The sequence below is a fragment of the Heptranchias perlo genome, chromosome 3 (genome assembly GCF_035084215.1).
Source record: "Heptranchias perlo isolate sHepPer1 chromosome 3, sHepPer1.hap1, whole genome shotgun sequence".
Taxonomy (NCBI): Eukaryota; Metazoa; Chordata; class Chondrichthyes; order Hexanchiformes; family Hexanchidae; genus Heptranchias; species Heptranchias perlo.
Genome location: NC_090327.1, coordinates 32,514,092 through 32,534,298, shown reverse-complemented (window position 1 = coordinate 32,534,298; position 20,207 = coordinate 32,514,092). Strand labels below are relative to the sequence as shown.

The 20,207-nt window shown below is 43.5% G+C and overlaps 1 protein-coding gene across 1 annotated transcript in view; it reads left to right on the top strand.

The window, feature by feature from the left end:
- zc3h3 (zinc finger CCCH-type containing 3) overlaps positions 1-20,207 on the top strand; it is a 260,428-nt gene that overhangs the window by 133,085 nt on the left and 107,136 nt on the right. Inside the window, exon 5 of the mRNA XM_067978747.1 lies at positions 1,166-1,350. Coding sequence (XP_067834848.1) covers positions 1,166-1,350 — 185 coding nt within the window. The remainder of the gene's footprint in view (positions 1-1,165; positions 1,351-20,207) is intronic.

The following is a 20,207-nucleotide window of genomic DNA, read 5'->3' as shown; positions in this document are numbered from 1 at the left end:
TTGAGCATGCAATCTAGGCTGACACTTCAGTGCAGTACTGAGAGAATGCCACATTGTTGGAGATGCTGTATTTTGATTGAGACATTAAACATGGCATTTTATCAAAGAAGAGCAGAGAGTTCTTCCAGTGTCCTGGCCAGCATTCATCCCTAAACCAACACCACCAAACCGGATTAACTGGTCATTCATCTCATTGCTGTTTGTGGGACCTTGCAGTGCACATATTGGCTGCCCTGTTTGACTACTAAACAATAATGGTTACATTTGAAAAGTAATTAATTGGCTGTAAAGTGTTTAGCGTCCTCTTGAGGAGGTGAAAGTTGTTATTTGAATGAAAATTCTTTCTAACTCCTCCCAAGCAGCATCCAGTGGTAACAACCACGTCTCTGCTGATAATCCAGCTCCTTCATGCACTTGGGGTCAGTTAGACCTGCCAGCCAATATCATAGGTTAGTGGAGGTACTGTCTACTACTGTGCTCTACTGATGTCAATCCAGCTTCCTTACACTTACACTATCGGGCTTCCCTGATATCCTCACCAATATCATAAGAAAACTAAAAAAAAATGTTGTTTGTAATTTTGAAGCCTCTTTCTCACGATTGTTTAACCTCAGCCATTCCGCTGGGAGAGTGCCCAGCTAACTACAGAAGAAAGGGGAGAGGGAAGTTCAGCACCTGGTCTCCCAATATCTGGTCTGAGAAAATGGGGGCAGGTTGTTACCTCTTCATCGTGCCGGCCGGAAATGGGGAGACTAGAAAAATGGAGAGGGGATAAATGTAATAAGAATGGGGGTCTCATTCAGGGAAAAGAAAAACACAACTTTATAAATGGTATCAGCATACAGCAGTTGTAGTGATTGAGATGGTACGAGTCTGTGGTGTCAATCAGGTGTTTTCTGTTTCATCCTCCACTTACTGTGCATTTTTCTTAAAGATACTTTGCAGCTATATGAATGTAGGCAGTGATTTTCTTTTCCACGTCCTGTGATAGCAATAAAACCTTGAGCTGGTTTTTGGATTAACTTGATAAAAAGAAACTGTGCTGAAGGCACCGATCAATGGAGCACAAATTTGAGACTGACAGAGGTATTCGTAGCTGGAGCTCTTCACCAGTATCGCATCCCATTCTTGTTTTGTTGAGGTTTTCTCCTTTCTTTCCTTACAGGCCACTGCTCCTGAACCGAGCGAGACTGAGCAGCAATTATAAGTTCCTTCAGCAGAGGTGGAAAATGAAAAGCATGCGCTGCATCGGGGGAGTGTTGTACCGCGTATCTGCCAACAAGCTTTCTAAAAGCTGTGCCGCTCCCAACAAAAGTGGAATCGCAAGTACAAGGAGCACTGTGAAATCAGGTAAAGCGAACAACTATCTTGAAACGGTCAATAAAAGAGGGCACCTCGGCTGCAATCCCAAACCTGATAGAATTGTAAATAATTTTAAATCCCCCTTACTGATTTTATCTACTAATAAAATAATGAACATCAATAGTTTGACCAGGGAATCTTGAGGTAGTAAAGGGGTCTGACCATGTGAGAATGAGCTGAATGCACACTGGTCGAGTTCTGGAATGATGAGATAATATAATTTCCACTAAAGGTATGTTTATATGAGCTGATGGATCTCCTGTGGTATTGTTCACGGTGAGTTGAGGAAATGGTACAAGTTCATGAAAGATGTGGTGAGATAAATAGTATTGAAGAGTTTGCTTTTTAACTGTTCGATGAGAAATTGGAGACAACCAGAAAAGCGGTGATGGATTTTTTTTTAATCGTGCGATGACCAGATTTAAAGTGGGGGGGGGCACATTGTGCCGCAGACTTCTAACATGTTAAATATTAAAGTAGATGTATATGAAGTAGGTGACCTCACATCACATTGAAAGACCTCACAATCACATTGTGATTACTAGAGCTATGTTTCCTTTGAAAATCTGCCTGAAGAAACATTTATATGGTTCTCAGGTACTCTCCCAAGTCTTTCCTTCACTCCATCATAAAGTCACAGGTATGGAACAGGCCGATTGTAATCCACCTCCACTTGCTCTCCTCAAACGTTTTTTCCTTTAGATAATGCTTGCAGCCTGCCTGACTCTGTGATATTGATCAAACTATTCCCATTCATTTTCCTGCCCTCCAGCAGAAGAAGGCAAGGGAATGCTGTTAGGATGTGTGGCTGATTATCCAAGCTTCCACAGAGCAAGTGAGAAGTCCCTTTATAAAAAATAAAGCTATTGGTCCCATGGTTGCTTTTTCTTTTCACTGTCTCTACAGTGATGTGTTTAAAATTTGTGGAAAATCGCAGGCATGCGCCCATCTTTTTTTTTATTCGTTCATGGGATGTGGGCATCGCTGGCGAGGCCAGCATTTATTGCCCATCTATGATGCAGTATGTTGCAGCATCACTGAGAACAGCTCCTTGAGCAAGACATGGGTTGGGATTATGCCCCTGAACAGGCATCGATCTGAACCCACATCTCATAAGTGTCATTAGGACTGGCATTGCCTCGAGCTGAACTAGACTCACAGAGGAATACAATGCACTATTAAATTAATCTCTTCTTTTACCACATTAACTAATTAACATTACATTTAGTTCTTCACCCACTTAATTTAACATATTATGCAGACTTGTGGAACGTGGTTTACATCCCATTTTGTTGCTCATGAATTATCAGCTCAGCTCACTCAAGAGAATAAATAATTTCTCATGGGTCCTTGCGTTGTATCCTCCATCTCTCTGCTTGTTTGGTCTTCTGAGGGAGATGGAAGAGCTGCAGGTAAAACTGTGGTTACTCCCCTCAGAAGATTAAATAAATTGGGGAAAAGAGTCTGTGAAAATAGAAATTGTGCGCAGTCCATTGGATGGAATGGCCTTTCCCTGTTCTCCAACCCTGTGATTTTGTGTTAAGGTAAAGGAAAGTACCAGAGAATTTTTTGCTTTTAATGTCTTTTGGGGATATGTGGAAAAAAGTTTTACTGATTCTTCAAAAATTATATATTTTTTCTTCTATGGTGACTTGCCATGTCCTGTTTCATAACTGCTGGCTGCTTCATGAAGTCATTTGACGAGGAGGTCATCCTGGAGTGCGCCATTTGAGCACAATTGGCACGATGACTTTAAACTGATCCAGGAACCAATCTTGAGTGGCCCAATACAGGCTGACCATGATACTGGCTGCTTTATGTCTGTTACAAATTTTGGGACCGCCTTAGGTATTCCCTTGGGTTCAGTGTCATGAGACACTCCCGTAGGTGGACCCCACGTCCCATATGATCAGGAGTTTACCTTGCTCATTATCTAGTGTAACCCGCGGGTCGTAACAGTGAAACCCATCATTGTGTGTACTGGATATTGTAATCTCACGTGCTCCCATGTTCATTTCTCCTCTCTTGCGGAAGGTGGACAAATTAAAAACTCTTGAGACAAGGCCAATTGTAAGCCTACATGTTGGTTTTTATTTTACGTGTAATATATGAACGAACAGAATAGAGTTTTCAGTAAAATTCAATCTCATTGAATTTATTTTAAAAATATTGAAATAAAAAAAGAAGCTGATATCAGTAAAAGTGTCGGAATGTCGTAAAAACGCAACTGATTCATTTAATATCCTTTAGGGAAGCAAACCTGCAATCCTTTCCTGGTCTGGCCTATTTGTGATTTAAGTCCCATACCAACGTAGTTGACTCTAACCTTCCCTCTGTGGCAAGCCACTCCGTTGTACAGGGTAACTTGGAATGGGCAATAAATCCTGGCCTTACCAGCAATGCCTACATCCCAAGAATGATTTTTTAAAATCCCTTAAACTGATCAGCCCTAATCTAAGGAAGGGAGTTCTCTTCCTCTGTCACTGCTTCCAGTCCCTACCTCTACAGGCTATTTTAATCTTTTTAACTGTATGAGAAGCCAAATACTCCTGACCCTCCCCCAGCTCTATGTCAGGGATTGGCTAGATGAGGGTGCCGTGGCAGCTTACCTCCCAATGGGCTCAAATGAATGAGGCCAGACATGGTGTGTATGACCAGAATGCATTAACAAACCCCACTGTCTCAAACTGATACGTATGCGAGAAAAGCAGTATCACTTTATCTGGTTTCAGCTACTGGGTTGAATATGCTTCCCAGATGGCTTACCATCTCAACATCATTTCATCCAAACTCTCCTTCCTTAATATTTCCTTATAACTTAAGATCTTGATGCCAGGAATTCTCATCATTGCTTGCCTCTGTAGCTGTAGACTTCACTTGTCTGTTGTTAATTGGGATTATGCTTGTAAAACTGCTAAATGGAGACATGTTGAGACTTCCAGGTGGCATGGGACTTCCTGAATCTTTGCACACCGTATCTTGCAACGTGTGATTTTAAGGAATGAAAAGAGTCTGCATTAGGAGTATAGGAACAGGAGTAGGCCATTCAGCCTCTCGAGCCTGTTCCTCCATTCAGTGAGATCATGGCTGATCTGTATCATAACTCCATTTACCCGCCTTGGCTCCATATCCCTTAGTACCCTTAACTAGCAAAAATCTAGCAATCTTAGATTTAAAATTATTAATTGAGCTAGCATCTCCTGCTTTTTGTGAGAGAAAGTTCCATACTTCTACCACCCTTTGCAAGAAGAAGTGTTTCCTAACTTCTCTCCTGAATGGCTAGCTCTGATTTTAAGGTTATGTCTCCTTGACCTAGACTCTCCCACCAGCGTAAAACATTTCATAGTATCATAGTAGGTACAACACAGGAAGAGGCCATTCGGCCCACCATGCCTGTGCCGGCTCTTTGAGAGAGCTATCCAATTAGTCCCATTTCCCCTCAGCTCTTTCCCCACAGCCCTTATGGGGGCTTGTAGTAGTAGTTGTTGTTGTAGTAGTAGTAGTAGTTGTAATATAAATATAAAATAGTCGCTAATAAATTGAATAGGGAATTCAGGAGAGACGTCTTTACCCAGTTGGGCCGAATGGCCTATTTCTGTGCTGTGCTATATTCTATGTACTTAAAAAAATATATATATACAAATTGTTGTTGTTTTTGTAATATAGGGAATTCAGGAGAAACTTCTTTACCCTGTTGGGCCGAATGGCCTGTTTCTGTGCTGTATAGTCTGTGTAAAATATATATAAATATATAATATATATGTACAAGTTATTGTACAGCAATAGAAAGCAAGGAGGAAAACAGGAGCATGGGGGAGAAATAGAAAGATTAAAACAAAGATTGAAAGAAATGGAATGAAATACAGAAAAGATGCAAAGAAGAGATCGAGAAGTCAACTAGCAACAGAGAGAAAGAATTGGGCAGAAGCAGAGCTGGAGAGAGTGAGAAACAAACAGAATGAAACAAAGACAGATGAAAAGGGAAGGAGAAAGAAAAGGAAAATATAGATACACAGACAGAAACAGAAACAGAGACAGAACATAATAACATAAGAAATAGGAGCTGGAGTAGACCGTATGGCCACTTGAGCCTGCTCCGCCATTCAATAAGATCATGGCTGATCTTTGACCACAACTCCATTTTCCAGCCCAATCCCCATAACTCTTGGTTCACCTAGAGTCCAAAAATCTATTGATCTCAGCCTTGAATATACTCAATGACTCAGCATCTACTGCCCTCTGTGGTAGAGAATTCCAAAGAGTCACAACCCTCTGAGTGAAGAAAATCCTCCTCATCTCAGTCTTAAATGGCCAACCCCTTATCCTGCGACTATACTCCCTAGTTCTAGACTCTCCGGCTGGGGAAACAACCTCTCAGCATCTACACTATCAAGCCCGCTCAGAATCTTGTATGTTTCAATTAGACCACCTCTCAGTCTTCTAAACTCCAGAAAGTATAGCCCCACTCTACTCAATCTCTCCTCGTAGGACAACCCTCTTATCCCAGGAATCAATCTAGTGAACCTTCGTTGCACCGCCTCCAAGGCACTTACGTCCTTCCTTAGAGAAGGAGATGAAAGCTGTACACACTACTCCAGGTGAGGTCTCACCAAAGCCCTGTACAATTTTAGTACGACTTCAATTGTTTCTCTCAAGGAGAACAATAGTGATAGGGGATTCAATAGTTAGGGAAACAGACAGGCGTTTCTGCAGCTGCAGACGTGATTCCAGGATGGTTTGTTGCCTCCCTGGTGCCAGAGTCAAGGATGCCATTGAGCAACTGCAGAACATTCTGAAGGGGGAGGGTGAACAGCCAGAGGTCGTGGTCCATATCGGTGCCAACAACATAGGTAGAAAGAGGGATGAGGTCCTGCAGGAAGAGTTTAGAGAGTTAGGAAAGAGATTAATGAGCAGGACCTCAAAGGTAGCAATCTCCGGATTGCTCCTGGTGCCATGCGCTAGTGAGTGTAGAAATAGGAGGATAGGGCAGATGAATGCGTGGCTGGAGAGATGATGCAGGAAGGAGGGCTTTAGATTCCTGTGGCATTGGGACCAGTTCTGGAGGAATTGGGACCTGTAAGGGCAGACGCGTTGCACCTCAACAGAGCTGGGACCAGCGGCCTTGTGGGGAGGGTTTAGACTAATTTAGCAGGAGTTTGGGCACCAGGATGTAGCATTGGAAAGGAGAAACAAGGTGCACAAAGTATTGGGAGAGAAAGATAGCACTAGAGTAATAAATAGTACAGTATTAGATGGGATCAGACTAAGAGAGAATACAAGAAGGTCTAAGATAGGTTCACAGTGCGTGTACGTAGGTGCACGAAGCGTAGTAAACAAGCTTGGTGAGCTGCAGGCGCAATCAGCCACATGGGAATATGATGCTATGGCGATAACGGAGATCTGACTCAAAAAAGGGCAGGATTGGGTACTAAATATTCTTGGATACAAGGTGTTCAGGAAAGATAGGGAAGGAAAGAAAAGGGGGTGGGGGGGTGACAGTATTGATTAAGGAGAATATTGCAGTGCTGGAGAGAGGGAATGTCCTGGAGGGGTCAAGGACAGAATCTATTTGGTTAGAGTTAAGAAATAAAAGAGGTGCCATTACATAACCGCGTATATTCTATAGACCACCAACTAGTGGGAAGGATATAGAGGAGCAAATTTGCAGGGAAATTACAGAGATGCGCAAGAACCATAGAGTAGTGATAATGGGGGACTTCAACTATCCTAGATCTAGATTGGGATAGTAATAGTGTAAAGGGCAAAGAGGGGGAGGAATTTTTGAAGCATGTTCAGGAGAACTTTCTTGACGAGTATGTTTCCAGCCTAATAAGGAAGGAGGTATTGCTGGATCTGGTTCTGGGAAATGAGGTGGGCCAAGTGGAAGAAGTATCTGTAGGGGAACATTTAGGGAACAGCGATCATAGTGTCATAAGGTTTAGATTAGCTATGGAAAAGGACAAGGACCACTCTAAAGTAAAAATACTCAATTGGAGGAGGGCCAATTTCAATGGGATGAGAACCGATCTGGCCCGGGTAAATTGGAATCAAAGATTGGCAGGCAAAACTGTAAATGAACAATGGGCGGCTTTTAAAGAGGAGGTGGTTCGGGTACAGTCTAGATACATTTCCACAAGGTAGAAAGTTAGGGCAACTAAAACCAGAGCTCCCTGGATGACAAAAGAGGTAGAGACTAAGATGAAGCAGAAAAAAGGGGCGTACGACAGATGTCAAGTCGATAATACAAGTGAGAACGAGGCTGAATATAGAAAGTTCAGAAGGGAGATGAGAAAGGAAATAAGAGGAGCAAAGAGAGTTTGACAATAGACTGGCAACTAACATAAAAGGGAATCCAAAAGTCTTCTATAGGCACGTAAACAGTAAACGGGTCGTAAGAGGAAGGGTGGGACCGATTAGGGACCAAAAAGAAGATCTACGCATGGAGGCAGAGGGCATGGCTGAGGTACTAAATGAGTACTTTGCATCGTCTTTACCAAAGAAGATGCTGCCAAAATCACAGTAATTGAATAGGTAGTTGAGATACTGGATGGGCTAAAAATTGATAAAGAGGTACTAGAAAGGCTGGCTGTACTGAAAGTAGATAAGTCACCTGGTCCGGATGGGATGCATCCTAGGCTGCTGAGGGAAGCAATGGTAGAAATTGCGGAGATATTGGCCATAAGGCCAGGAGGGGGATAATCCAGTTGTCGTGGTCTACATAGAAACAAGCTATAGTTAGAATTAGGAATGAGGTTCTGCTGAGGGAGTTTGAGGAGCTAGAGTCCAAATTAAAAACCAGAACCTCAAAGATAATAATCTCTGAATTTCTATCTGAGCCACACACAAATTGGCATAGATAGATTAGATGGTTAAGTGCGTAGCTGAAAGAGTGGTGTGGGAAGCAGGGGTTTCGATTCATGTGGCACTGGCACCAGTACTGCGGAAAGAAGGAGTTGTTTCTTTAGGACGGGCTCCACTTAAACTGGGCTTGGACTAGTATCCTGGTGAATCGAATAACTAGGGCGGTACATAGTGCTTTAAACTAATAAGAGACTGGGAGTGTTCAGGTAAGGGTAAATTTGTAAGTCTAAAGAGAAAAGTCAAAGCTGTAAAAAAAAAAGTAGTGATTTGGGTAAAAACAAGCAGAGCGAGGTAAATTTTAACAGGGAGCCTAGAAGAGAGTGGGGGGGAGGGGGGATTCCTGACGGAAAACCTGGAGTACGGGTTTCCCAGACGTCCTTACGATTTTGATGCCTTTCCACCATCTACAAGGCACAAGTCAGGAGTGTGATGGAATACTCTCCACTTGCCTGGATGAGTGCAGCTCCAACAACACTCGAGAAGCTCAACACCGTCCAGGACAAAGAAGCCTGCTTGATTTGCACCCCATCCACCACCCTAAACATTCACTCCCTTCACCACCAGAGCACAGTGGCTGCAGTGTGTACCATCCACAGGATGCACTGCAGCAACTCGCCAAGGCTTCTTCAACAGCACCTCCCAAACCCGCGACCTCTACCACCTAGAAGGACGAGAGCAGCAGGTACATGGGAACAACACCACCTGCACATTCCCCTCCAAGTCACACACCATCCCGACTTGGAAATATATCGCCGTTCCTTCATCGTCGCTGGGTCAAAATCCTGGAACTCCCTTCCTAACAGCACTGTGGGAGAACCGTCACCATACGGACTGCAGCGATTCAAGAAGGCGGCTCACCACCACCTTCTCGAGGGCAATTAGGGATGGGCAATAAATGCCGGTCTTGCCAGCGACGCCTCCATTCCATGAACGAATTTTTTTTTAAAACGTCTTTTTTGTAGGTTTCCTGCCCGACAGGCCAGCCAGATTGATAGGCTGTCTGTCAGTCAGACGGGAAAACAGCCAGGGAGTGGATGCCAGCAGGTAAGTCTTAGATGAGGGGAGGAGAGGTGCGGGGGATCAGTTGTCGGTCGGGGTTCATCGGGGGGGGGTTGGGGTCTGTCATTGGGCAGGTCGGTATTCCAGGGGGGTCGGTCATCGGGGAGATCGGGGGTCATCGGGTGGTCGGGGTCGGTCATCGGGAGGGTTGGGTTTAGGGGTCGGTCATCGGGGGCATCAAGGGTCATAGGGCAGGAGGGTCGGCCATTGGGGGGGTCGGCCATTGGGGGGGTCGGCCATTGGGTGGTCGGGGTCAGTCATCGGGGTCAGTCATCGGGGTCAGTCATCGGGGTCAGTCATCGGGGGGAGTCATCCGGGTCATCGGGGGGGTTGGTCCTCAGGGTCGGGGATTACGGGGGGTTGGGGCTGGGTGTCATCGGGGGTGTCGGTTATGGGGGGGGATCATCAGGGGCTCTGTCATGGGGGGCTCGGAGATCATGGGGAGGGGGTCGGAGATCATGAGGAGGGTTGGCCAATCACGTGTGTGGGATTGCGGCAGGTAGGCTTGTTGGGCCTGGAGGAAGTACTCCTGCTCCTTCGAGCCCACAAGCTGTGCAATAAAGGCACTTAACTGCTGAGCTGGGCCTTCTCGTCTCCTCTTATGTGGCGTGAAGCAGATGGCCCAGGAATCATAGAATCATAGAAGTTTACAACATGGAAACAGGCCCTTCGGCCCAACATGTCCATGTCGCCCAGTTTATACCACTAAGCTAGTCCCAATTGCCTGCACTTGGCCCATATCCCTCTATACCCATCTTACCCATGTAACTGTCCAAATGCTTTTTAAAAGACAAAATTGTACCCGCCTCTACTACTGCCTCTGGCAGCTCGTTCCAGACACTCACCACCCTTTGAGTGAAAAAATTGCCCCTCTGGACCCTTTTGTATCTCTCCCCTCTCACCTTAAATCTATGCCCCCTCGTTATAGCCCCCAAGAATTAAAAATAAAAAATCTGTCAAAATGGAGGCCCGCAGCCTCCTTAAAAGATTTCACTGACCAACCCACCTCCTGAGAATAGGTTGGTTGCCTGCCCCTCGACCAGCCTCCGTTAAAAAAAGAAGTGGGCAGATTGGGGTCGGGTATTACTTTTTTACAATTTTTACCTTCCCACTCGTTTGCAGGGTTAAAATTTATCCCAGTGTGTCAGGAAGGGACAGAGAGTTTAACAAAGGTAATAAAGCATTAGTGACTAAGGTTGCATCAGGGAAAAATAGTAAAAAGTTAAAATTAAAGGTGCTATATCTGAATGCACAAAGCATTAGTAACAAGATAGCTGAATTAATGGCAAAAATAGAGATAAATGGGTTTGGTCTAGTAGCCATTACTGAGACGTGGTTGCAGGGTGACGAAGGTTGGGAACTAAATATTCCAGGGTACTTGCCTCTTAGAAAAGGTAGGCAAAATGTAAAAGGAGGGGGGTAACCCTAATATAAGAACATAAGAAATAGGAGCAGGAGTAGGCCAATCGGCCCCTCGAGCCTGCTCCGCCACTCAATAAGATCATGGCTGATCTGATCCCAACCACAAATCTAAAGAACACAAGAAGTAGGAGCAGGACCCGGCCACTCAGCCCCTGGGCCCTCTCTGCCACCCACAGGGCATTGACCGATCCGAGCTCAGCTTCATGTCCAATTTCCTGCCCGCTCCCCATAACCCCTAATTCCCTTTACTTCTAGGAAACTGTCTATTTCTGTTTTAAATTTATCTAATGATGTAGCTTCCACAGCTTCCTGGGGCAGCAAATTCCACAGACCTACCACCCTCTGAGTGAAGAAGTTTCTCCTCATCTCAGTTTTGAAGGAGCAGCCCCTTATTCTAAGATTATGCCCCCTAGTTCTAGTTTCACCCATCTTTGGGAACATCCTTACTGCATCCACTCGATCAAGCCCCTTCACAATCTTGTATGTTTCAATAAGATCGCCTCTCATTACTTTAAGTTCCTCATCTCTGCTATTTCCTTGTTCCCCATTATAGTTTCTCCTGTCTCTGCCTCTAAGGGACCCACGTTTATTTTCTTTATTCTTTTCCTTTTTACATACTTGTAGAAGCTCTTATAATTTGTTTTTATATTTCTTACTAGTTTACTCTCATATTCAATTTCCTCCCTCTTCAGCAATTTCTTGGTCATCCTTTGCTGATTTCTGAAACCCTTCCAATCCTCAGGCTTACGACTCTTTTTGGCAACATCGTAAGCATCTTCTTTTAATCTAATACTATCCTTAACTACTCGAGTTAGCCACGGTTGGATCACTTTTCCCGGAGATAAAGGATGAGGTTAAAGGGAGTAGTAAGAAAGCATCTTAGCTCAGAAAATCAAGATGCAGAATCAGTATGGGGAGAGCTAAGAAATAACAAGGGGTAGAAAACATTGGTGGGAGTCGTTTACAGGCCCCCTAACAGTATTATAGTGTTGGACAGAGTATACATCAGGACATTAGAGGAGCATGTAACAAGGGTAATGCAATAATTGTGGGGGACTTTAATCTTCATATAGACTGGGCAAAACAAATTGGCAAAAGTAGTTTTGGAGGACGAGTTCATGGAGTCCATTCGAGACAGTTTTCCAGAACAATATGTCCAGGAACCAACTAGGGAACAGGCTAATTTGGATCTAGTATTGTGAAATGAGACGAGGTTAATTAGTAATCCTATAGATAAGGATCCTTTGGGGTAGAGTGATGATAATATGATAGAATTTCATATTAAGTTTGAGAGTGATGGAGTTAAGTCCGAAACAAGGGTCTTATATTTAAACAAAGCCAATTATGTATGTATGAGGGGTGAGTTGGCTAAGGTAGATCAGGAAATTAGATTAAAAGATAGGAAGGTAGATAAGCAATGGTGAACATTTCAAGAAATAATTCATAATTCTCAACAAGTATACATTCCCTTGAAGAATAAAAACTCCGGGGAAAGTGATCCAACCGTGGCTAACTAGAGAAGTTAAGGATAGTGTTAGATTAAAAGAAGATGCTTACAATGTTGCCAAAAAGAGTCGTAAGCCTGAGGATTGGGAGGGTTTTATAAATCAGCCAAGGATGACCAAGAAATTGCTGAAGAGGGAGGAAATTGAATATGAGAGTAAACTAGTAAGAAATATAAAAACAAATTATAAGAGCTTCTACAAGTATGTAAAAAGGAAAAGAATAAAGAAAATAAACGTGGGTCCCTTAGAGGCAGAGACAGGAGAAACTATAATGGGGAACAAGGAAATAGCAGAGATGAGGAACTTAAAGTAATTAAGATTAGTAAAGAAAAAGTACTGGAGAAATTAATGGGACTAAAAGTCGACAAATCCCCTGGACCAGATGGCTGACATCCTAGGGTTTTAAAAGAGGTGGCTGCAGAGATAGTAGATGCATAGGTTTTGATCTTCCAGAATTCCCTAGATTCTATAACGGTCCACATGGATTGGAAGGTAGCAAATGTAACCCCGCTATTCAAGAAAGGAGGGAGAGAGAAAACGGAATTATAGGCCAGTTAGCCTGACATCAGTAGTCGGGAAAATGCTAGAATCTATTATTAAGGACGTAGTAACAATGTACTTAGAAAATCATAATATGATTAGGCAGAGTCAACACGGTTTTATGAAAGGGAAACAGTGTTTTACAAATCTTTGAGTTTTTTGAGGGTGTAACTAGCAGAGTAGATAAGGGGGAACTAATTGATGTAGCATATTTAGATTTTCAAAAGGCATTTGATAACGTGCCACACAAGAGGTTGTTACAAAAGATTAGGGCTCATGGGATTGCGGGTAATATATTGGTACAGATTGAGGATTGGTTAACGGACAGAAAACAGAGAGTAGGAATAAACGGGTCATTTTCGGTTGGCAGTTTATAACTAGTGGGGTGCCGCAAGGATCAGTGCTTGGGCCTCAGCTGTTTACAATATATATCAATGATTTAGATGAGGGGACCGAGTGTAATGTATCCAAGTTTGCTGACGATACAAAGCTAAGTGGGAAAGTAAGCTGTGAGGAGGACGCATAGAGGCTGCAAAGGGATATCGACAGATTAAGTGAGTGGGTGAGAAGGTGGCAGATGGAGTATAATGTGGGGAAATGTGACATTATCCACTTTAGTAGGAAGAATAGAAAAGCAGAATATTTTTTAAAAGATGAGAGACTAGTAAATGTTGGGAGTCACAGGGATTTGGGTGTCCTTGTACATGAATCACAGAAAGTTAACATGCAGGTACAGCAAGCAATTAGGAAGGCAAATGGTATGTTGGCCTTTTTTGCAGGGGAGTTGGAGTATAAGAGTAAGGAGGTCTTGCTGCAATTATATAGGGCTCTGGTGAGACTACACCTGTGTACAGTTTTGGTCTCTTTACCTAAGGAAGGATATACTTGCCTCAGAGGGGGCGCAACGAAAGTTCACGAGATTGATTCCTGGGACGAGATGGTTGTCCTATGAGGAGAGATTGAGTAGAATGGGCCTATAGTCTCTGGAGTTTAGAAGGACGAGAGGTGATCTCATTGAAACGTATAAAATTCTTAATGGGTTTGACAAGGTAGATGCTGAGAGGCTGTTTCCTCTGGCTGGAGAGCCTAGAACTTGGGGTCATTGTCTCAAGGTAAGAGGTCGGCCGTTTAGGACCGAGATGAGGAAAAATTTCTTCACTCAGGGCTGCGAATCTTTGGGATTCTCTGCCCCAGAGGGCTGTGGATGCTCAGTCGTTGAGTATATTCAATTTAGAGATCGATAGATTTTTGGACACTAAGGGAATCAAGGGATATGGGGATTGAACAGGAAAGTGGAGTTGTGGTAGAAGACCAGCCATGATATTGAATGGCGGAGCAGGCTCGAGGGGCCGTATGGCCTGGTCCTGCTCCTGTTTCTTATGTTCTTTCCGTTTTAGTTAATGGAAGGGTTTTTTTTTTAAGTTTTTCATTCATTAGTTGGTTTTGCTGGATCGTCCGTCATTTTTGTATTTTTTGCAATTGTTTTTCTCTGCCAATACTTTCCTTCAATATTCTTGGTTGCTGCTGGCATTTAAATTGTGCATTACAAAGTGGTGAGGATCAATATTTCTGTAGGAGTTTTGATTGCATATTTTAAATGAGGAAGAGGAGTTCTCGGGGGACAACAAATGCAGGTGAAATAACACATGAAGCTTTTTTGGCAAAACCTCTTGCTACCATACCTCATCACACCTGGACATTCAGAACAGACCTGTTTGCTACCTGTGCTTTGGAAGACAGGTTGTCATAAAGTTGTACCATCTGCTGCAAAAAGGTTAGCAAAACATGTCGCTTACATGCTTTCTACATCCTTCCAAGCCACACCAGAGGACATTTGCCACATCAGGCAGTATACAATGTACACATGTGAGAAGCAAGTGACAAAAAGCAGGATTGCAAGGAGCATATACCCTGGGGGTATATGTGCATAAATCTTTGGTGGCAGGACAGGTTGAGAAAGCGATTAAAAAAGCATACTGGATTCTGGGCTTTGTAAATGGAGGCATAGAGTACAAAAGCAAGGAAGTTATGTTGAACCTTTATAAAAAAAACTGGTTCGGTCAGTGAATATTGTGTCCAATTCTGGGCACCGCACTTTAAGAAAGACGTGAAGAGAGGGTGCAGAAAAGATTTACTAGAATGGTTCCAGGATGAGGGATTTGGGTTACGTAGATAGACTGGAGAAGCTGGGATTGTTTTCCTTAGAGCAGAGAAGGTTAAGAGGAGATTTGATAGAAGTGTTCAAAATCATGAAGGGTTTAGAAAAAGTAAATAAAGAGAAACTGTTCCCATGGCAGAAGGATTGAGAACCAGAGGACATAGATTTAAGGTGATTGGCAAAAGAACCAAAGGTGACATGAGGAAAAACTTTTTTCCGCAGCGAGTAGTTATGATCTGGAATGCACTGCCTGAAAGGGCGGTGGAAGCAGTTTCAATCGTCGCTTTCAAAAAGGAATTGGATAAATACTTGAACGGAAAAAATTTGCAGGACTACGGGGAAAGAACGGGGGAATGGGATTAACTGGATTGCTCTTACAAAGAGATGGCACAGGCTTGATGGGCCGATTGGCCTCCTTCTGTGCTGTAACCATTTCATGATTCTATGAGAGGAAGAGGAAAAATCAGCCATGATTCTGTATCCAAACAAATATCCAGTGACTGAGCTGGAAAGAGTACGTGTTGAAGTTGGATAATGGGATTGGGCACAGCTGTTATGCCCCTATGTAAGATGACAAAGAGCAACTACAGTGAAACCTGTACAAAGGGACATCTGCAAAAAAAGGACACTCATTGACAGTCCTAAATAATTTACTGTACATATAATGACCATTTTGAAAATAGGGACACCTGCCAATGAAGGACTCCTGATGGAAGTCCCTTAGTATGGCAGGGGGATGGGAACCAAAGGGCAGGTACAGATAGGACAAATTCAGACCAGGAAACGGGAAGTAGAAAAGTAGTTAGCAACTCAGAAAGGCAAAAGAAGCAAAGGTTAAATAGTGTTCAGCACAGGAATTTGACAGGGTTGAAGAGTATATACTTCACTGCAAGGAGTATCACAAACAAAGCAGATGAACTAAGGAGTATTACTAACAAAGGAGATGAGCTACAGGCACAGATAGACACATGGCAGCATGATATCATTGCTATAATGGAAACCTGGCTTAAAGAGGGGGATAATTGGCAGCTCAATATCCCTGGATATAGAGTTTTCAGGCAGGATAGAGTGGGTGATAAAAATGGAGGGGGGGTAGCATTATTGGTTAAAGAATCAATTACAGTTGTGAGAAGGGATGATATGCTAAATGGATCATCAATCAAGGCCATGTGGGTTGAGCTAAGAAATAAAAAAGGGGCAATCAAACTACTAGGAGTGTATTAGAGACCCCCGAATAGCGAAAGGGAGATAAAAGGGAGGCAAATTTCTGAGTGCAAAAATAAGAGGGCAGTAATAGCAGGGGACTTCAACTACCCTAACATTAACTGGGATTCAAACAGTGTGAGGGGCACAGAGGGCGCAAAATTCTTGATCGGTGTCCAGGAGAACTTTTTTAGCCAGTATGTGACAAGCCCAACAAGAGGGGATGCAATTCTGGATTTAATCCTGGGAAATGAAGATGGGCAAGTGGGTGAAGTGACAGTGGGTGACCATATTGGGGATAGTGACCACAATTCAGTTAGTTTTAGCATTATTATAGAAAAGGACAGAGTTAAATCAGGATTAAACGTTTCAAATCGGGGGAAGGTAAATTTTACAGAACTAAAAGGTGATTTGGCAGAAGTGGACTGGACACAACTACTTGAGGAGAAATCAATGGCAAGCCAGTGGGAGGCACTAAAAAGTGAAATTCTACAGGTACAATACAGACACATCCCCTCAAAGAAAAAGGGTGGCAATGCCAAATTTAGAGCCCCATGGTTGTCTAGAAGTATACAGGGCAAGATAAAGCAGAAAAAGAAAGCTTATGACTATCACAGAAAACTATATACTGCAGAAAGCCTAGAGGAGTATAGAAAGTACAGGGATGATGTAACAAAGGAAATAAGGAAAGCAAAGAGACATGAAAAAATATTAGCTAGTAAGATTAAAGAAAACCCAAAGATGTTTTATCAGTACATTAAGAACAAGAGGATAGCCAAGGAAAAGGTGGGACCTATCAGGGATGATAAGGGTAACTTGTGTGTAGAAGCAGAGGATGTGGGTAGGATTTTAAATGAATATTTTGTCTCCGTATTCACAAAGGAAAGAGATGATCCGGACGTAGAAGTTAAAGAGAAGAGGTGTGAAATATTGGATAAGGTAAACATAACGAGAGAGGAAGTACTAGAGGGACTGGAATCCTTGAAAGTTGATCGGTCACCAGGGCTGGATGGATTGTTTCCTAGGCTATTGAAGGAAGCCAGGGAGGAAATAGCTGATGCTCTGAGGATCATTTTCCAATCCTCACTAGATACAGGGAAGGTACTAGAGGACTGGAAGACTGCAAACGTAGTACCATTGTTTAAAAAGGGTACAAGGGAAAGGCTGAACAATTATAGGCTGGTCAGTCTTACGTCGGTGGTGGGCAAACTATTAGAATCAATACTGAGAGATAGGATAAACTGTCACTTGGAAAGGCATGGTTTAAGCAGGGATAGTCAGCATGGATTTGTTCAGGGAAGGTCATGCCTTACAAATCTGATTGAATTCTTTGAGGAAGTGACAAGGAGGATTGATGAGGATGGTGCAGTGGATGTTGTCTACATGGATTTTAGTAAGGCATTTGACAAGGTCCCACAAGGCAGACTGGTCAGAAAGGTAAAAGCCCATGGGATACAGGGAAGTGCGGTGAATTGGATCCAAAATTGGCTCAGTAACAGGAAACAAAGGATAAAAGTCGATGGATGTCTTCGCGAATGGAAATCCGTTTCCAGTGGTGTGCCACAGGGCTCAGTGTTGTGTCCCTTGCTGTTTGTGGTATATATTAATGATTTGGACTTGAAGGTAGGGGGCATGATTGGCATATTTGCAGACGACACAAAAATTGGCCATGTAGTTAATAGTGAAGAGGTTAGCTGTAGACTCCAAGAAGATATCAATGGGTTGGTGGAGTGGGTGGAAAAGTGGCAAATGGAGTTCAACCGGAGAAGTGTGAAGTAATGCACTTAGGGAGGGCAAACAGTAAACGGGAATATATTGAGAGGGTTAGAGGAAGTGAGAGACCTTGGAGTGCATGTGCACGGGTCCCTGAAGGTGGCAGTACAGGTAGATAAGGTTGTGAAGAAGGCATACGGAATGCTCTCCGTTATTAGCCGAGGTATAGAATACGAAAGAAGGGATGTAATGATGGAACTGTATAAAACGCTGGTGAGGCCACAGCTGGAGTATTTTGCGCATTTCTGGTCACCACATTACAGGAAGGACGTGATTGCTCTGGAGAGAGTGCAGAGAAGATTTACAAGAATGTTGCCAGGGCTTGAAAATTGCAGCTACGAGGAGGGATTGGATAGGCTGAGGTTGTTTTCTTTGGAGCAGAGGAGGCTGAGGGGAAACTTGATTGAGGTGTACAAAATTATGAGGGGCCCAGACAGAGTAGACAGGAAGTACCTGTTTCCCCTAGCAGAGAGTTCAAGAACTCGAGGACATAGATTTAAGCTGATTGGCGGAAGGATTAGAGGGGACATGAGGAAAAACTTTTTTACCCAGAGGATGGTGGGTATATGGAATTCGCTGCCCGAATGGATGGTAGAGGCAGGGACCTTCATCTCTTTTAAAAAGTACCTGGACCTGCACCTAACGTGCTGCAAGCTGCAGGGCAACGGACCGGGTGCTGGAAGGTGGGATTAGAATGGGCACCTGGTTGTTCTTCGAGCTGGCGCAGACACGAAGGGCCGAATGGCCCCCTTCTGTGCTGTATCTTTTCTATGGTTCTAGGCGTCCCTAATTTACAGGTTTCACTGTAGTGCCCGTGGAACTCCCACAAGCTCACCATCAGGAGAGTGAGGGGGCAGAGGAAAATGACTCACAGTGCAATCACCTGTCAATCTGCACTAGCTAGCAAATTGATTGGTGGATGCCGCTACCTTATCACCTGATGCAAGTGTTCCACATATGGTTGAATGTAGTGTCAGTCTCACAGACACTATGGAGTAGACTTTCAGCTAAGGAGCTTTCTGAAGCAGATTAAACCATAGGCTTTGGGACTACTTGGGGGAGAAGGTTCGTACTACTCTCTTTTAATTGAATAAATTGTATCCCATATCACCATCCACCAGAAAGTTCATATCTGCCATGCAGCAATATCAATTATTTGTTAAAGAGAATTTAAGCCCCACTGTTAGTCACTCCTTTCATCACAGGCTGTTCTCTTCGGTAAATCAGTGAATGTTTGTTCTTCTCACTATTCCTCATAGTTCAGCTCAGCGCAGTTTCCTCCGGTCAAGTCTGTTAGGTTGCTGTGGGATTTTTATTTTGAATGTTTTCCTGTTAAGTACGGTCTGGAATTAATATTGCAGACTCTGTAGATCTTGTCTCTGCCTTTCCTTACTTCTTTCATTCTCTAATAAGAATAATGTTATGGGGTGAGTTTTACAAATGGAGTCTAAGGTGATAATCTCTCTTGAGGTCAGTATACCTTCCCTTTCTTTTTCCTATTCATTACCCCGTCTGCCTGGACCTTATACCAACAGCCTCAAATTGACGCCATGCTGACCTGGTTGCTATGGCACACAATTTAAGTCTTTGGACGTTTCCTTTCAATTTTCCTCCTCTCTGGAGCAACAGCAGCAACCAGTGAGCGCATGGTAGTGTTTCACACACTTACTGGATTGTGATCAAAAACAAGTAACCGGGCTGACTTCTCTCCCCTCACCCAAGTACCGAGGCCAATTATAGCCTTCCTGACCAGCACCCCAGCTGGGATTAACCAACAGCACAGATTGGGAGTTAAATCTGAGAGCTTCTTTATTTGTATGATGCATTTCCCCAGTAAACTATCATGGGGGGTACACAGTACCTACTTAACAAGTTCAAGAATCATCCTTGGGATTGTTAAAGTTCATGTGACAGAGGAGAGGTACATATTCTTCACAGGGTTCTGTTCCGAGTTTGGAAGTTTTGAAATATTTTAGCAGCAGACAGTAAAGGTGAATGAAGCTTTATGAACAACGTGCTGTCTACTCAAATCACCACTTCAGCCAGTTGGCAATGTGCAGGACTCGTGCAGCCAGCAGCAGCATTCAAAGATAAACTTGCCAGATTTACTAAGGCCAATAACTGGGAAAACCTAGTCAAAACCCAGGCCTTCCCAAATGCAGCAACTTTATCTTTGGTCCTGCTCTCCGCTGCGTGAAACCTGGGCATCAGGAAGGGGCGGCATTAGATAAATGTAAAGACAGCTAAACGGACCTCAGGAAAAAGCCATGTCATATCCTACCTTGTTTAAAATGTTCGTAAACGTAGAAAAGCCGAGATGCTCT